Source organism: Tauraco erythrolophus, chromosome 1 (genome assembly GCF_009769465.1).
Source record: "Tauraco erythrolophus isolate bTauEry1 chromosome 1, bTauEry1.pri, whole genome shotgun sequence".
NCBI lineage: Eukaryota > Metazoa > Chordata > Aves > Musophagiformes > Musophagidae > Tauraco > Tauraco erythrolophus.
In genome coordinates, this window is record NC_141465.1 from 34,757,791 (window position 1) to 34,776,883 (window position 19,093).

At 43.0% G+C, this 19,093-nt stretch overlaps 1 protein-coding gene across 1 annotated transcript in view; it reads left to right on the top strand.

Annotated features, from left to right (window-relative positions):
• The first annotated feature begins 2,025 nt into the window (after positions 1–2,025).
• The window catches only part of IGSF5 (immunoglobulin superfamily member 5), a 32,756-nt gene continuing 15,688 nt past the window's right edge, over positions 2,026–19,093 (top strand). Inside the window, exons 1-4 of the mRNA XM_086608210.1 lie at positions 2,026–2,083; positions 10,275–10,595; positions 11,637–11,945; positions 17,354–17,485. Of these exons, the coding sequence (XP_086464336.1) occupies positions 2,026–2,083; positions 10,275–10,595; positions 11,637–11,945; positions 17,354–17,485 (820 nt within the window). The remainder of the gene's footprint in view (positions 2,084–10,274; positions 10,596–11,636; positions 11,946–17,353; positions 17,486–19,093) is intronic.

Genomic DNA, 19,093 nt, shown 5'->3' on the forward strand with positions numbered 1-19,093 from the left:
ACGCAATCCTGACTTTTGGGTTTGTTTCCTGGTGCTTTACTTGGGCTGTTTCACTTCATATGACGGATGACACTAACTCTTAAACTACTGACTGGTTTGTGTACATGCCAAGAGCTATCGCAGTGACAGAGCAAAGAGAAATCCCTCTGTGCATGTCAACCCTCCCGCCCCAGCTGCCCGCTGGGGACTCCTCTGCACACAAAACCTGCGAGCAAGCACATAGCTGAGAAAAAACCCAAAACCTTTCAAAATGTGCTGGGCAAACCCAAACCAGTCTACAAGCTAGCTCCTCTCCCGACACACAGGTGAGGAAATCAGCCCACAGGTTTGGCTTAAAATGTTGATTAATTGACAGGGCTGTCCCTTAAGTTCACAAGGGAAAATGAAAGCTTGCAAAATGGGAAAACGTGGAGCAAACTGCCAGCTGGTCAGATCGCAATTTGCTGCAGTAAACTCAGGGAGACCCTCTGCTTAAAGCACTGAGCGGTGAACAGAGCTCTAGTATAGCTTGATGCTGCAGCTGAACGTGTTTGGAAAGACAGCAAAAATGTTTTTTTGTTGGTTGCAGTGGGCAGGGACGGTCTGCATTCCTGTGGGGCATTCCTCCCACACAGGCACCCCATGACAGGCACTGCCACCATCCCTGTGCCATCCCACCACCGTTGATTTCAGAAAAGCCTTGCTGGGGATTAGTGCAGGGTCTTTGCACAAAACTGCGAGATGAACTGCATGGTTAAGGACGGCAAAACATCTGGGCCAAGGCTTTTGTGTTTTGTGCCTTGGTGTGGTTTTGGTTTTGGCAAAAGTGCAGTTAAAAAGGTATGCTTGTTGTAGGAAACTCAGAGTGTCTCTGTGGTGACACTAATATTTATGCGTTGCACAGAGCTGCCACAAAGAACACCCTGAAATCAGAAACACTCTCCTGACAAGAAATTTGGGGTGACCACAAAATCAAATCCTCTAGCCCGTGGCACTTTCATGAAGGCAAACTTCAATTTCCCAGCTGGGAAGTTTGTAAACCAAGCAGTGCAGTCAAACATTCTAACACATATTTTGAATGGGAGAGTAATATCACACACATGAATCACAAATGCTGGAAAAGCAGAAAATGCAGAAGTAAGGTGATGGCTCCCACCCAAGCTCTGTATCTTATCTCTGACCACGGTGGAGTGCTGGTGGTGTTTTATTTTGGGATGTAAGAGGCACTTTCAGGTTCAGAGAAATAATGCTGGGGACCCTCTCTGCACTAGTAGCCTTTCTGAGTGCTCAGTCTGAGGACCTGGGAGGAGATTTGGTGTTTCTCATCCTTGTCCCAAGTGGGGTGGGATAGAGAGCCCAGGGTGGCAGGAGCCATTCCTTCAGGCCGGGGTGGCCCCTGTGCGGCGAGGGCCTGACAGGACTACCGCAGGAATGATAGTACCAGGCTCTGCCTGGAAATGTGTGAATAGGAATCCTAGTTTTGGAGTAAAGCGCACACAAAAATGGCAAAACAAACTCTGATGCCCTGTGCGGTTGCCTTGCGTGACAGTAAGTGATGGAGGGCAGGGTTCATTAGTCTGACAGGACGCTGGCAGTGGCATGGACTGCATGTCCACAATACACATGCAATCTCGGGCAGCTCAGAGAATTATTTTTTCCCAGCTGCTCATGATTAACTTTACTGATGCAGATGGAGCTCCCCTGACACAGTCTGTCCTGAAGTGGTAGTGTTGTAATAGCCAGGAGGAACTAAGAGTGTGAGAGATGCAAGGTCCGTAGGGAGAGTTTTCTCTGCTGAAGAAAGCTCCTCTACTTCTTTTGAAACAGTTTTTTTGAGAAAAGATACTGCTCTCCTTCCAAACCCTCCCTCATTTGATTTTCTCCCCTTGTTGGTAATACAGGTCACACAAATTCGCTTTTTATCACAGGACGCAAAGCAGCAGCTCATTACCGAGTTTATCGATAAGTTCTGTTCTTCAGCTTCTTCTCAAGTATGCAGTGACTGCTGGTGGCTTTCTGCCTTAGAGACAAGGAGGGAATGCTCCAATGGAGAGGTTCCAGAAATTAATTTTACTTCCTCTCATCTTAACTGCTTCGTTACCAGGTAGGACACATTCATAACCTGTGAAATGAGCCGTGAAATAATTTTGAAGTCCTGTAAAGGGCAGTTACTGGCAATATCAGATTGAACAGTCAGTCCCAGAGGGAGATTATTTAAAGTATTTGAAATGGTTAAGTTTGCATTTCAAGCCTGAATGGTCTAATGGCTTAGAGTGGGCTTCAGTATGGAGGAGTGAGCAGTGGATGGGGTGGGGAGGAGAGGGGGAGGCTGCCCTCTCTCACTTCCAGTGAACAGGGATGTCCTGCTTATTTCTCCCTCTTTTTGCTCTCGTCTTCCTCCTGTCTGGGACTGCTTTTGAGGGAGCATCTGTAGAGAACTCAGTATCAACAGCTGATTTTGCTTCCAGAAATACGTACAAATTATCGTTTTGCCAGTTTGCCTCCAATTTACATTTCACATGCTTGAGTTTCAAAGTGAATTTAGATAAAAGGTATCTTGGTGACAGAGCTTTAAAGAAAATGTGACTATAAAGGGACTAGTTAGGTAACAGGTACAAGACTGATTTTTTTTTTTTTTATTATAGTCTAGCTAGGGTTTTAACAGGCTCTGAAAGGAGGAAGCTGCAGTGGGCTGAGAGGGAAGGTATAGTCATGATTTAATAATTGGTGAAAGGAAACACAATGCAGGAAAAAATGTGGAATTTTCTGAGCAGAGTGGTGTTCCCAGTGGAGTTGCACAGGGATGTGTGGTATTCAACAAGCTCATAAACAACCTAGTGAAAAGGAGTGAACTGTGAGGTGGCAGACTTTGCAGGTGTTGCAGAATTACTTAAGGCAGCCAAATCCAAAAAGAGACTAGGAAGATTTGCCAGAAAATGTCACGATGCCAAGTGAGTAAGTAATAAAGGAGGAGAAAACATTCAATGCAAAGCATCACTTAACTGAAGATGTCTAGTGGAGGAAAAGAACAGATATCTTAGAGAGTAAATTGCTGAAAAGGAGAGAAAATTTCACCGCTTAGTGTCTTCAGCAAGAGAAATACAATATACATTATATAAATCCACAGAAAGCTTATATCTTGAATACTGGATATTTTATTAGCCCTTATATTTCAAAAAGGACTCACTAGGTCTGAGAAAGGTATGAAGTGTGACAGAGGTGATCAAATGCATGAGGAGGCCTTCATTAGACTGGGGTAGTTTTCTAATTGTGAAAAAGAAGAAACAGTAAGGATTTATTCAAGCAATTAATTATATGGAGGTGAATGATGAAATGGTTATTCACAATTTCTCATAACAAAAAGAACTGGCAGCCTCCAGTAAATCTATCAGAAAGAAGGTTTAAGGCAAACCAAAGAATGTACTTCTCCTCACAGTATGTAATTAAATAGTAAAGCTCATGGTCATTGGATATGGGAGATACCAAATTATAAAAGGGCTGAAAAAAACCCTAGAAACACATGTCATGGAGCATAGATCCTTAGCTGCAGATGCAATCATTGCCTTAGGCAGCCCCTAGATCTCTTCATTTTCAGACACTGAGAAATTGTAACAAGGAAGCCTCAGTTTTCATTTGTTCTGTTTCTTATACTGTCTTCCTAAGCATCCAGAGCAGAGCACTACGTGTTTTAGAGGATTTCTATTACCTCTTTGCTAATGCTTTTAGTCAGACACGCCCGCAATGGATGTTTTATTGCCCCACCTGCAAGCTGTACTGGGGAAGCGGGCATTGCCCACACCATATGGTGCAGCCACGGTAGCACACCCCAAAGCAGAGAGAAAAAGTGTATTGCGGGGAGACAAGTGTTGCTCTTGAAAGAAGTATTGCTGCTCTTGGGATGTTGGGAGCTGCAAAGCTGCGTGGTGTGGCTGGGCTGCCGAGGTGGCTGCATGGCGCAGCCAGTTTGGGCATCCCCGTGCGGGGCACGGCATGGTCTTTGGCAGTGATAGCGTTACAGACCGCAGGGCTGACATGCAGTGCAGGGTCCCAGCCTGCTGCCAGGATATTGGTGGTGGCAGTGCTGCAGTTCTCCCAGCCTGGGCACCCTCGCTGCTGGGGACAAGAGACAGTGCAGGAGAAGAGGAGTAGCCCAGCAGCAGAGCCAGGAGAGGCTGCAAGGGACAGCTGTCTGACAGTGAGTAAGAGAAGAGATGGGAAGACACACTAGGGGACTGTGGAGAGGTTTGTGTGCAGGTGGGTGGAAATATGTGTTGCTGAGTACCAGTGGACCGGTATTATTTGACAGAAACATCCTATAAGCACTTAAAAAGTCTTGTTAACATAAGCAAACAAGCTAGTCCTTCTCTGCAGGCTTTGACAAGCTCTAACCTGTTCTGGTTTTCAAAAAGCTCAGCTGAAGGGCTGTTGGGTTTTGAAATAAACTTGAGATGTGTGGAAGAAAAATCTTACCAAATTTGTTGCAGAGCTGTTGCTGGAGCACTGGGCCAGTGATGAGGCAGGGAAGGCAGAAGATAAGGGGCAAGCAATAGAATAAAGAAAGAGTGAAAGGAGAAAGGAATTAGAACAGACTGGAAAGAAAAAAAATGTAGAAATCCAAACAGAAATGGTGGAGAAAAAAGGAAGAAGACAGACACTAGACACAAAACTTGAAAGAGAACAGGCAGTGTTTATGGAAGGGTGATATGGGTATAGAGGGGGAGATTACTCTGAGATACAATAATGAAGCTGAAAAAAAAGAAATCATTACAGTAAAAGAATAAGTCCATCCTGTCCTTCACTACACTGCATCCACATAGGTCACTTATAAAAGAGGAAAGATAGAGTCAGCAGAGGAGAGGAGGGAACTAAAAGAAGGTAGCCACATCTCGATGCCCTTGCTGCTAAAACCTTCAGCATGAGAAAGTGGTCCTTAGAGTTAGTTCAAGCAGGGAAGAAAAACATTGGTGATGGAGGGCAAGGGTGGTTCTCTGGCAGATGAGGTTCCCTCAGTGCAGGTATCCAGGGAATGAGATGCATTTTTGTTTCTCCAAAACCCCCAGTGATGTGGCAGTGAATTTCTGTGACAGAGGAAGGAATAAACAGCTCATAAGAGAGTTGGTATATACTCTGCATGGTGTTGGGAAGGACTGAGCAACTGAAATATCATAAATACAAGTTTAAGCAAAGTTTCGTTACTGATGACTGCTTTAGAATCATAGAAATCTTTGTAAACATTTAGTGATGTGCATCAAAGAAGATATCCTAACTCAACTTTGTTCTTCAAAAATCAAGAGGTAATGCAATATCATGAAGACAGCCTAACGTTTCCCTATTGCAAAGATGATATTTGCCTGGGTGGGATTTCTGTTGGTTGTGTGCGGGGAAGCAGATGCTAAACCAGCTGTTAGGAGCTGAACATGTAATTCCTGTAAAGTGCAATGACAATCTAGCCTGAGGCCTTAATTTTTCTAAAAGCAACCATCTGCAAGGTATTTTTAAAGCAATATGTAAATGAAACTAGCACTAAAATTTTCTCCATAGTACAAGAAGCACGGCCCAGCAAAAGGACTTACTGGCTTAAAGCACTGGTAACTGGGTTTAGATCCCATTTCTGCCATGAACGTCCTCTTTGACCTTACGTGAGTTACTTTATCAGTGTTTGTACATGGGCTGGACACTGGAACACACTGTTGGTTCAGGACTCCATGTGATATTGCAGGATAAAAAACAAAAGCAAAAAGATAAAGAGGCAAGGTTAAAACCCCAAAAAATGTTTTGGCAGCAGGTGGAGAGGCTCATGAAGCTCCTTTTTTGGTTGCGCTGCAGCTTCACTGACATGTAAATGGAGGCAACGTTGAGCTATGTCCCACTCCTCAGTCCTCCTGACACACAAGGTATGCCCATAAAGGACTTATGGACCTGTTCCCCAGCTCACAGAAGTCAGTGAAAGACCATCTATTGCTCCAGCAGATGTGGTTGGTGGAAGAAGATGTAGATCCTACCATACCTATGGACTGATTAAAAAATTATTCTTTTAGATAAATGAAGGAATAACACATACTTACTTGCCTATGCTATCCTGACTGTCTGAGGAAAACAAAAGCAATATTAGCCATGTCTTTTTTAGAGTCGATGATTGTTGATTATTCATGTTTAAAGATAAATTTCAAGACTGTAATGGAACTCACAGACATGGTCTCATAGAAAATGATTAATTCACAGCTAGCAGGGTATTGAAAGTCATATCATTTATTCAGACCCATGGCGAACCACAGCTCCTTAAGAAAGTGAAGTGTTTGCACAGGCATAGAAATGAATTACAAATGCACAGAGATCAGTTTGCATTAAGAGGAGCTGTGTGGATAAGTACTGCAGCTCCTGTTTTATGAGCAACTAAATGCATTTTGGTGTTAACTCTAAGGAAGTTTGCTCATGGCTATGTCTATCGTCATCGTAGTTGTTTACCTCCACTTCATCCAGTCAGGAAAAATTCAAAGTGTTAAAAAAAACCAAACCTCAGCACATGAACATGTTATAGACACCATGGATATACAGGGAGTAGTATTGTAAAGGCTGGCTACAATATGAGTCAAAAAAAAGAAAAAAATAATTCAAAGACACTTTTGAGCTTAGGACAGTGTCTCAACCCTGGTAATATGAGTTATGAATAGAAATCATGACAAGTGGATGTTGAACATCAGGGAAGAGGGCTGTATTATGTGACAAATGGTCTCACTAGAATGCACTTCATCAGTGCACGTTCATTAGAAAACCTGTAACTCTGTAAATTATGCCATCCACAGACATGTGAAAATGACTTTTAGGAATTTTGTTGGGTTAACTGTTTATAAAGCAACGTGTTAAGATATGCACATAGATTTGATTCCTGAGTTCACCTTCAAGCTGTTTCATGTTTTAAAGCATTTCAGTTCACCTTTACAAGTCCAAAGAGATCTTTGAATAAATGCTACTGGAAAAAATAAGCCATTTAAGTTAAACAGAAATATACTTTACTGTATCTTATCTGGCTCTCTAAACTATCAGTAGAAGTGAAGTTTGCTTTTCATTTAATGTTTTATTGCTCACACACACAGATATACTTTGGAGAGTGTGGTGCATGGCAGAAGTAACATAACCCAGGAAGGTGGAAAATTTTTGTAAAGGTTTTTGTAAACACAGCAGAACTCAGAGTCAATCATACAAAAAACCAAGGAGAGCTGGGTTTGTATAATCCTGCAAAACAAAGAATGAAAAGGCTCTTGTCTGTAAATACGTGCAGCGGGTGGGAGGAAAGAGGGGAACTATTTATGTTAAAGAACAATTCTTGGCACGAACCTGGTTAGATATACACTGCCTAGGATTTAATGTGAGCTGGGAATTAGAAAATGATGTTGACATTGGAGCAATGAGATTACAGACCCTATGCCCTGGGTGCATTCACCAAGGCTCTGGTTGCACCCTCGTAACTGAGATGGGGCTCTGGTTCCATTTATACAACTATCAAACATCTCTTCTGTGTGAAACAGTACAGCATTTTCTCACCAACTCATGACAGCTATTGACTGAATGAAAAATGATTTTTTTCAATAATTTATAATTAAGCCGTTTATGAATAAACTACCTAAAATATACAAACCTGGGTTGACTAAAACCTTTAAAAATCATTTCATTGTCCTAAATACTCTTAGCAAGGGAGTAGTGGCCATTTCAGACTTTCTTTTTCCTGGAAAATAATTGAACACTTCTGCTCAGGCGAAATTTGCAGACACAAGGTTTTAACTAGACTGCTATGGACTGTAGTGTCTAATTGCTGTAATTATGCAGACTACAGCCTGAATCGTCAGGCAGTCCTGGTGCTTTTCCAGATGAATGTTTCCCAGTAAGTGAGGAAAAACTCACTGGTGAGGTAGATCTCACTGGCAGGACTGCTTGGTCTGCAGAGAGCTTGCGAAATCTCCATTCTTGGAGATATTCAAAATTTGACTTGACAAGGACCTGTGCAAATGGCCTAACTGTGAAGTTGGCTCTGCTTGGAGCAGAGAGGTGGGCTAGAGATTTCCTGAGGTCCCTTGCCACTGAAACCTTTCAATGCTCCCATTAAAGAGCAACTCTGTCACAGCGAGGTGCAGGTAAGCACTAGGCCAAAAGGGAGCAGACCCGAGCTTGGAAGCATGTGAAGAGATGATAGCAGCTGTATGGGATGAGAAAGAGCTGTGCCTAGTGGGATGTATGCAGAGCATGGGCGGTCGCCTGAGATGAACCTCAGGGACAGCAGAGCCTGCAATGGCAGTCCTCTCCCTCCCCCTCTACCCCACCTGCGACCATCAGGACTGTGGGTGGCAGTGACTTAGTAAAGTGCCTGGCTTACGAGAGCATACCATTTTGGGCTCCCCAATACAGGAAAGACATTGATAAACTGGAGTGAGTTCAGTAGAGGGCCACCAAGATGGTAATGGACTGGAGCACTTTCCCTGTGAGGAGCAGCTGATGGAGCAGGGCTTGTTCAGCCTGTAGAAGAGAAGGCAGTGTGGTGTCTAATGGGAGCCTGCCGGTACCGGCAAGGAGAGCCAGGCTCTTCACAGTGGTGAATAGCAAGAGGACAAGAGACAACAGGCATATGTTGAAACAAGAGAGGTTTAGAGTGGATAAAAGAAAAAACTTTTTCCCCATGAGGACGGACAGTGGAGCAGGTTGCCCAGAGCAGCTATGCAGTCTCCATCCTTGGAGGTTTTCAAGCCCTGGTAAGCCGTGAACAACTAGGTCCAACCTCAGAACTGATCCTGCTTTATCAGGAGGACTGGATTGGAGACCTCCTGAGGTTACTTCCCACCTGAATTACTCTATGGCCATTTGATCAGCTACTCCTCCTTGAAAGGCATTGATAGTACCACTGCCTTTGCTCTACTGCACATGGACATGGCATGCTTCAGGGAACTGCACCAAAATCCAAAGGGATTCACAAAGAACAAAGACCTGGAGAAGCAGGTTCCTGATTTCACGCAACACTGCTCTCTCAAATCCTGTTCCCTAAGTCATCAACTCAATAATCTGGGTTGTTCTTACAGTTTGAGCTTTTGTCCCTCACGAAGACAAGGTTTTACGATGTTCTGTCTCCAAAATACTTTAAGGTTTGCCCACCTTCAAAATCACACCCATTTCCCCTCGCTGTTTCAGGGACTGAAGTCACAGCTGCAGCTTTGAAAAAAATGTCTCTGCCTTCATCCTTCCTTCTCTTTCTGCTCAGTAGAAGTGACTGCTTCTGCCTTCCCACGCACAGGGGATCCACCATCAGCCTGGGCAACAGCTGCACATTCCTTCCTCTGAGGGCAATGGGAGGCCCTGGGTCCATTGAGGAGGAAAGGAAAACAGAATGCCTTCATTAGAAATGGGCTTTCAGTTCTGAAAAATAGTAGCCAAAATTCATACTACCTTTTAAGGGGAAAAACTCATGAATTACAGCAGCTCTGGCTAACAGAAAGCCTGAGAAGGTGGGGAAGGATGTATGTGATGCATGCATGAGAAATATGGGAAGAGGCAGATGAATGAGCTAAAGAGCATGGAAGGTTATATGCTGGGGCTGCAAAAAATCGGTGGCAACTGGAGGTACGGAAAAGGGACTGGTTACTTACTCCTTTATTTATTTAAAGTCTAGAGAACTCATGTATTTTCCTATTTAAAAGTGGAAATTTTTTCTTTCAGCAAAATAGTAAGTTTGCTTTTTAGTGAATCACTGACGAGAGAAAGTTAGGTGATTTTGGAGCAGGAGGAGGAGAGGCCAAAAATCAAATGCATCTTTAAAGAAAACCATTTAATCTAAGCTGGATCTGAAAGATTGGATTGTACATCTCCATCTCTGAACCGATTAAGATCTCTTAATCTGTATAACCCGGAACTTCTTGGGTTTGTAATGATTGGATTCGGGATCCGTTATAACAATATAGCATCTGACCATTGTTTACTGCTGTGGGATTAACATAACTCAGGTGCAATTTGAATTCACCATACATATCTTTTAACTACCTGCTGACAGGCATGGTAGCAAATGAGACAAGAATCTTTTCCTGAAAGTATCAGGACTGTCAGAGGTGAAGTGCCAGCTCAGCTGGTTCAACAGCCTTTCTTCCTCATACATGACGAAGTGCTTCATACCCCTGGGCTCATAGTGAATAACAACTGTTTGAACCCTGGAACCTGGCTTTTTAGACTTAAATTTCTGGCAGTAAAAATTAAGTCAAAGACTTTTGGTGGTGGTGTTGTGTATGTATTTACAGAGTGTGTTTTTTCCTTCCTTCCAGGTCTTGGCTTTTGTTACTCTATTATAAATGGCCCTACTAATGCAACGGTCCTTGCTGGTTCAGAAGCCCGTTTTAATTGCACTGTGTCGGTAGGATGGATAATTCTCATTTGGCTGTCCAATGGAAATCCCGTCCTCACTGTCATCAATTCTCAGGGAGCTATTGAAACGTCAAACCGCTTCACCTCCCAAAATTATACCAGTAGCAACGGGTTTACCTCGGAGCTGATCATCCGGAACACACAGCTGAGTGACTCTGGAAGAATTGAATGCAGCACCCAGGAACCTAATGAGAAGAGCTTTGCATTTCTTTCTGTTCAAGGTGCGTATAGCCATCAATAGAAAGCTATTTTATTTTACTGCACTTAAAGGAATCTTCTGATGGATTGCCCAAATTATCCCTGCGAAGGAGTACGTGCTCTCATTTACCATCCTTTGCCTCTTGTCCTCCTTGTCTTAATTTTATGGACAAAGCAGGTTTCAGAGTCACACTGAGTGCTATTAACAAAGGTTCGAACTGCCCTTGTTTTTTCCTGTTACATCTCGTATTCTTTACTGGGTTGCATTGAAGTGCCTGAAGGCTGGATGAGGCCCACCAGCAGTCAGTCAAAAATGATCTGTCGACTAGAAACAGTATGGATTACCCCATACACGCATCTTTGTACTTGAACCTTCTGCTGTCTTCAGGGCAGATCTCCCTCCTGATTTCTGACTCAAGAATCAGTCTCTATCCAGCTTATTTGAGTTTGATTTAATGGAGCATAGAAGTAAAGCCCTTGAGACACAAGGCAATACTCTTCACGTGATTGCTGCTGCAAGGTACCATTTCCAAGGAACAAAAAGTTCCTGTGTATCACAACCTTGTGTATGAGACCTCTTCCTCCTCTCTGAAGCATCAGTAGTGACAGAGTGCAGCCAGTAAAGCAAGATCTAACCACCAGACAATATCCATATGTCAAAGAGATGCTTCATGCAATGAGAACATCTCATCATATACTCGTAAACCTTTCCTGATAAAACCCAAGCATACTTAAAATTTAGAGAGAAACACTGTTACCTCATTATGTCGTCCTTCAGATGGAAATTTATCAGGATGGTTAAAAAGTTTAGTTTCCTTCTTTTTATTGGAAAGGTAGTGAAAGGTGAGACTTGTGCTTTAGACATACTAGACAACATGTCTATGAAGTTGCAATATCGGCATGTTTATATCATGCATATGTTATATCTGTGTTAACGATTGTTTTTAAATTCATATCTCAAGGCATAGCTAATTCTGGATAGCAAGATAAGATTTTAAGCTATCAGCAAGAAAGCAATGCAGCCACATGTTCTGAAGGAACAAAACATCTTTTCCCTCCTACAGTTAATGGATCTTTATTCATCACAAATAGCACCTTAAAAGTAAAAGAGAACAAAACAGTTGACATTGTTTGTGAAGCCTTGGGATGGGCTCCAGCTCCAGACATTACCTGGATGACAAATGACTCTTTCATTGATAAGTCAAGGTATGTTACCCAGCAAAGTCTAGGATCTAATGACCTCCACAATGCCCTGAGCATCCTAACTTTCACTCCGACGGACACTGAGATTCTGACATGTTTAGCTGACATAGAAGCACTCCCTAACCCTCAGAATGCAACTGTGACTGTTATTTTGGTGAACTCTACCATCGGTAAGTGAATGTTTGTTGTATTTTGCCTATACTATTTTCTTAGAATTGTGCTTTTTGTTTTGTTTTGCTTTGTTTTATTTTGAAAAGTATTTTATTTGCAAATGAAATATTATGAGATGTGCAAAGATGATAGAATTAAGACTCAGTAGTCACAACCTGATACATACTGTTGTGGCCCAACCCCAGCATAAGCACCATGGAGCTGCTCACTAACTCCTCCTCCCCCATGGGACGGGGAGGAGAACAGGAAAAAGAAAAACTTCTAGTTTGAGATAAAGACAGTTTAATAGGACAGGGAAAAAAAAGAGAATAATAAAAATAAAAGTGATAATAATATACAAAAGAAGTAATACACAATACAGTTGCTCACCACCTGGTGGCTGATATCCAGCCTGTTCTCAAGCAGCAATCATGCCACATCCAGCCAGCTCCTCCATTTTATATATTGAGCATGACATTATATGGTATGGCATATCCCTTTGATCAATTTGGCAGAGCATGGGAAGCTGAAAGTCCTTTCCTGCTTAGCAATGACTGAAAAAAATCAATCAGTGTAGTATCAGTATTGTTCTCATACTAATTCTGGAAACGTAGCACTATAGCAGCCACTGAGAAGAAAATTAGCTCTATCCCAGCTGAAACCAGGACACATACATAGAGTTAAATTCACATGTATGAGAGGACTGGTACAAGTCTAATGAACCACAAAGTCTGGCTTAGGACTGAGCAAAACAAACGAAGCAGTACACCTGCCACTGACTCCTACTATGGATTCACTGCTAAGAAAACCGATCTTTGCTCCTTGACCAAGTAAACATCTAATGAATTTAGATGTTAAATATCTTTGATCAGGCCATGACTGCCATATGAACATAATTTGTTAGATCTCATTTACTTAAAGCCAGACCCTCAGGTGGAATTGTTCTCTGTAATATTCAATACCAGTTTTACCACTGACTTGAAAAAAACCCCTGAATTTTACTCCTAGTTTCCACACACAACCCAGAATAGGTTCTGTACTAGCACTTCAGAAAGTTCTCCACGTAAGCCGTGATCAGATGTGACGGAGCTGTTGTGGAATGGTGGTAACATCCCCAGGGCTGCACTGAGGCTGGCACTTATTTGGAGATGGCAATATTTATATGTAGGAACTTCTATACCGTATACCTATCATCAATCTACTATAAAAACATCTCTGTGTGTGGTGTATTCACCCATTACAGAGCAAGAATCAGATCAAGAGAAGCTGCAGATTATGGGCTTTATCCCAAAGTCTGCTTATATCAAAGAGCCATTGGGCCTGCTTTCCTCTTCCTAGTATGGTCTCTTTCGCATCTTAGAGGAAGGTAAAATTTGTCCTGCAGCAATATATGTGAGATTCTTTGGATAGTGCATTTGGTTGCTTTTAATTGCCTTTTATTTAAGGAAGTTCAAGGTCACTTTAATCCAAACATGGATGTTAAGCAAATCTCTCAAGAACAGTTAGAGCTTCGATGGTCCTAAATATTTACACTAATGTTATCAGCATTTTTTGTAATGCTGCTAATCTTTGGCCTCACTGACATCCTATGAAAATAAATTCCATAATTCAACACACAGTATTAAGAGGTTTATCAGGAAAAAGGTCATTTTATCTGATCTGTGCTGCCAGCATGGAGCAAAGCAAGTGGGACTATCACTACAGATCTGCCTCATAATCTAACAGAATCCTCTGAAAAATATTTTTATTTTCCAAACCAAGTAAGAGGAAGTATCTCCCTGTGGGTTAGCAGTGTTCAATGTAGGTGAGAGAGACAATACCAGACAATTTCTCTGTTGGGACTAGCCAAATGTCTCAACCGTAAGGTAGAGGAATCTCAAGACAAACTGAACTTGAACCACTAATTACATGGCAGGGAGCTGAGGTTACTGGATATAGGTACACTGCCTCTTATGGTGACATAGGCCACCCTACAGCGACATCCCTTTTATTAGCCTTATCCTGTGATATGGGAAATGCAGAGGCTGTATGGAGTTTTTTTTGCAGTGGGTCTATGCATCCCCATCTGTCTTCTGTACAGATTAGGACCTCAAATCCGTTTCTTCTCATGGTGTGGTGAACATCATGAACTTCTATAATCGTGCTGACAGCCTCGCTTGATGAACTGATTCTTCTTCTGCAATAGGTGAACACAGCATGTACAAAGACATTCTTATAGTGAATTGATGAGGGGTTTGGTATAGAAGTTTCAGCATATAAACAACTGAGGAGGTTGAGTAACTCTGCCTTTTATTTTAAGTATGAGTCATTATTAGCAAGCCTTTTTAGATGTACTTGCTTTGTAACGCAGTTGAAAAAGGTCATTTCACCATTCTTAATATGACTTTTTTGTCGTCAGATTGCTCCTAATTACTGACTAAGCAAAACAGAACTATCCTGAGGAAATTAATAAATTCCCCTGTCTAGTCTTTTATGAAGTACTGAGATATCCACCCTCAGTTTCCATAGCTACTCATCGTAAATCAGAAGAGGAGAAAAACAGATGTCATGAAGCACAATTAGTGTATAATTAGTGATTGGATAAGACCATCATTCATTTCTGTTTGGAAAAATCATTGTGCAGCAGCAGACGCTCAAAATTCGTTAGGAATATGAGAATATGAAGTCTTTAAATTACTAGAATGAAATAAAGACATGGCACTTACAATAGAGGAAGATACATAATGTATATACCACACTTGAAATCTCAGAGCTTGTCTGACTTTTCATAAACAGACTCAGCCTTAGCTAGCTGTTGTCAGGAAAGAATATAACAAGCTTTAAACATCTAAGGAGTCCTTCTCAAAACTACTGCAATAGCAATTTCAGCCTTCACTTAAAAGCTTGAAAAATCTAATTCCTGCTTGTTCCTCACAAGCAATACCTGTCCATTCACAAGAACTGCAACCAAAAATCTGAGCCCTCTTCAGCCAGCCATCTCCTGGCCAACAAATGTCTTACCTCCCTGCACCTCTAGATCAGTCTTAATCTCAGACTTTTCCATACAAGGTCACTTGTATGTCAGTTGCTCCTTCTCCAGAGTCACCTCACTCACAGTGGTGTTTAGCTGAGCTCCGGATTTAGGAACTCCTATGGAGTTATCCCAGTAGATGCATTCACAGACCTGTTATTGGGAAATGAGATCCATGGTAGAGTCCCTTAGCTGGTCCCAGGCTCTCTTTGGCGTCAGTGTTGGCTTCACGTGGCCTTTGACCTGCAGAAGATGAAGATAGGGAACCTGCCATGAGCCTGATCTTCCTTTGCTTTTTATGTTGGCCAGAAAACTCCAAATTATCCAAGAAGCGATATGCAGCTTTTTTTGGTCTCTCATTTTTCCTTGGTCACCAGCACGTGCCCGGGAAAATCCCCTTTTCTGCAGATACTTAGCCCAAGTAAATTTTTGGGCAGCTTTGGGAGGAGCCAGAGGTCCGAGTAGCAGCAGAGGATGGGCCCTATAGAATGAGGAAGCAGCTTTGTCCGTGTGGATTAACTAATGTGGCTGAAAGGGGTTTAATGTCCTCATATCTTAGTGCCCTTTTCTTGTACCTCTACTTTTATGTTGACCTGGCAGCTCCTGCATTTGTACCTGCTGGCTCCTGCTCCAGTTTCTTTCTGGATCCTCTAAAACTGGGGAGAAACTACAGTGCTGAAGTGACGAGAGTGTTTGTGTTCTATCCTGACCTCACTTTGGCTCTGTAGATCCTCTTTTGGCATGTCACCTGAACCTGGCAGGGAGCGAAATACCTTGGTGTGGCAGCCAGCCTGGAGGTGTGGGCCAGTGCAGGTGTGTTTAGGTCCTCCCCTTCATGCTAGGGTTAACCTTTCCTCTATAGCTAATTAGCTGTCTTTCATATTTTAGGCATCTTGAAATCCCCGTGGCATGCTTTATGAAACAAAATATGATAAAATATAGATATTTCTTGCAGTACTTCTAGATAAAAATATTATGAGCAAGTTTATCACCAACTGATTACAGCCCACAGAATTAACTACTAGTTTGCAGGTTACTGAGTGCTTGTGTTTTCTACTAGTCAGAAGAAATTCAAATACATGCTGATTGAGCACTGGCATTAGAGAAGACTGGAACAAATTGCTTAATCATAATGACCTGAGCTCTGGAGAACGCGGGGGTCCTAACTGAAGTTCAAGCTTTGTAGGAGGATCTGTTCCTCTATCTTTCCAATCCGAAGCATCCAAACCCCAAACATACGCCTGGGCAAATTTGCAGATAGAAAGAATTTACTTTATTCCCTGCCGTAGGTAAACCATCCGGTACTCTGGTTCACACATCAGAGGCATAGCCCTGGTGCTGTGCAGCTACCAGTCACCTACATTGCTGCGGTACCTTTTCCAGAGGCTGTCAAAATTATTTTGGGGCTGCTTTTTTTTCAAGGAGTAGCCAAATTAAAGGTGCTTCTGAAACAATTCGGTTAAAACCAAAAGGCAGGGTGATGTGACAATCGGAACTGACATCTTCCTTGTGCATCCAGCTATGTGAGAAATACGTGGTATTTTTAAAATTCCGTGCATGTGGGAGCTCTGTAGCAAAACTGTTTGGTCAAAGCAACTGATTTCAGTGAGACACTGAATTATCTTTAAATCACCTCATTTAACTCTGTAGATTACAGCAAAGACAAAGGAATAAGTTAATGTTGTGAGAATGCCGGTAGAGAAGATGGATTAGTAGCTGTGTATTCCCAAACAGTGCTGCTCTCTACAGGTTTTGCTCTTTGTTGCTCTTTAAGTTGATAGCAGATGCCCTGCCAAGTATGTCCCAAAATCAAAGACTTGCTGAAATCAGTGACAGAAATCCTAGGATGGGATTAATCAGAAAATCGTGTCTACAGGCTAGAAATCTCAGTCTGTATTCATCACCTAAGACTAGTCACCTCTCTGTGGCGAAAAATGGACACTTCCTCAGAGTTGTTTACCTTATCAGAAAGGACACATACACATTTGGCCGAACTAATTGTAACCCAAAATACCTATTTTATCTCCACTGACAAGAGCAGCTAGGCGAGATGCTTAATATCTGCAGTATAGACATCAAAACTGGATCTTAACCCCTCTCCCCAACCCCAAACGTCCCCGAAAGATGTTGGGAGGCCTGGCATATCTACAAACTCAAGTTTAGGTTGGAAGACTTCAACCCTGTGTTTTTAAGATGAGAAGTGGCTGTGAGAAAAGTTACAATTTCAATAAAGAATTTGCATTTGGAAATGTTTTAATTTCTTGGGCACCATCCGTACAGAGTCTGTCGTTTGGAAAACACAGACTCCTTGTTAAATAATCAACAAGCAGTTAATAGCTTCTGACAGAAAAGGTAAATATTCTGAAAAGGATGTTCTGAGACTCTGATAGTATAATATTTCTCCATTTAATTTAACAGAAAATGATTACAGTGAAGGCAGCAGAGGCACATGGGTTATTGTACTTGCAGTTGTGCTGTCATTTGTTGGTATTATTCTGCTGATCATTATTATTGCGGTGGTTGTACGCTGCTGCTTCCTAAAGAAGAAAGGTAAGTGGACCTTCACAATTAGTCTATACCTAAAAAAGTATCTTAAATTAGATATAAATCATAGAATTATAGAATGGTTTGGGTTGGAAGGGACCTTAAAGATCTTCTAGGTCCAACCCCCTGCCATAGGCAGGGACACCTGCTGCTAGATCAGGTTGCTCAAAGCCCCATCCAACCTGTCCTTGAACACTTCCAGGGATGGGGCATCCACAGCTTCTTCTTGGGAGTACTGGTGGACGAGAAGCTCAATATGAGCCGGCAATGTGCTCTTGCGGCCCAGAAGGCCAACCGCGTCCTGGGCTGCATCAAGAGGAGCGTGGCCAGCAGGTCGAGGGAGGTGATTCTCCCCCTCTACTCTGCCCTTGTGAGACCTCACTTGGAGTACTGCGTCCAGTTCTGGAGCCCCCAACATAAGAAGGACATGGACCAGTTGGAGAGGGTCCAGAGGAGGGCCACGAAGATGATAAGAGGGCTGGAGCACCTTTCCTATGAGGACAGGCTGAAAGAGTTGGGGCTGTTCAGCCTGGAGAAGAGGAGGCTCCGGGGTGACCTTATAGCGGTCTTCCAGTACCTCAAGGGGGCCTACAGGAAAGATGGGGAGAGGCTGTTCAGGAGGGCCAGTTATGATAGGACAAGGGGTAATGGTTTTAAAATAGAGGGAGGTAGGTTCAGGTTGGATATTAGGAAAAAATTTTTTACTATGAGAGTGGTAGAACACTGGAACAGGTTGCCCAGAGAGGTGGTGGATGCTCCATCCCTGGAGACGTTCAAGGCCAGGTTGGACAAGGCCCTGAGCAACCTGATCTAGTTGGAGATATCCCTGTTCCTTGCAGGGGGGTTGGACTAGATGACCTTCGAAGGTCCCTTCCAGCCCTAACCATTCTATGATTCTATGATTCTATGATTCTTTGGGCAACCTGTTCCAGTGCCTCACCACCCTCAGAGTGAAGAATTTCTTCCTTATATCTAATCGAAATCTCCGCTCTTTCAGTTTAAAGCCATTGCCCCTTGTCCTATCACTACACATCCTTGTAAAAAGTCCCTCTCCAGCTTTCTTGTAGGCCCCCTTTAGGTACTGGAAGGCTGCTAGAAGGTCTCCTTGGAACCTTCTCTTCTCCAGGCTGAACAACCCCAACTCTCTCAGCCTGTCTTCATAGGAGGGGTGCTCCAGCCCTTGAATCACCTTCGTGGCCCTCCTTTGGACCCACTCCAACAGCTCCATGCCCTTCTTATGTTGGGGACCCCAAAGCTGAACGGAGTACTCCAGGTGGGGTCTCACGAGAGCAGAGAGGGAGAATCACCTCCCTCAACCTGCTGGCCACACTTCTTTGGATGCAGCCCAGGAGACAGTTGGCTTTCTGGGCTGCAAACACACATTGCTGACTCATGTTGAGCTTCTCATCAACCAACACCCTCAAGTCCGTCTCCTCAGGGCTGTTCTCAATCCATTCTCCACCCAGCCTGTATTTGTGCTTGGGATTGCCCCGACCTATGCGCAGGACCTTGCACTTGGCCTTGTTGAACTTCATGAGGTTTGCACAGGCCCATCTCTCAAGCCTGTCAAGGTCCCGCTGGATGGCATCCCTTCCCTCCAGCATGTTGACCACA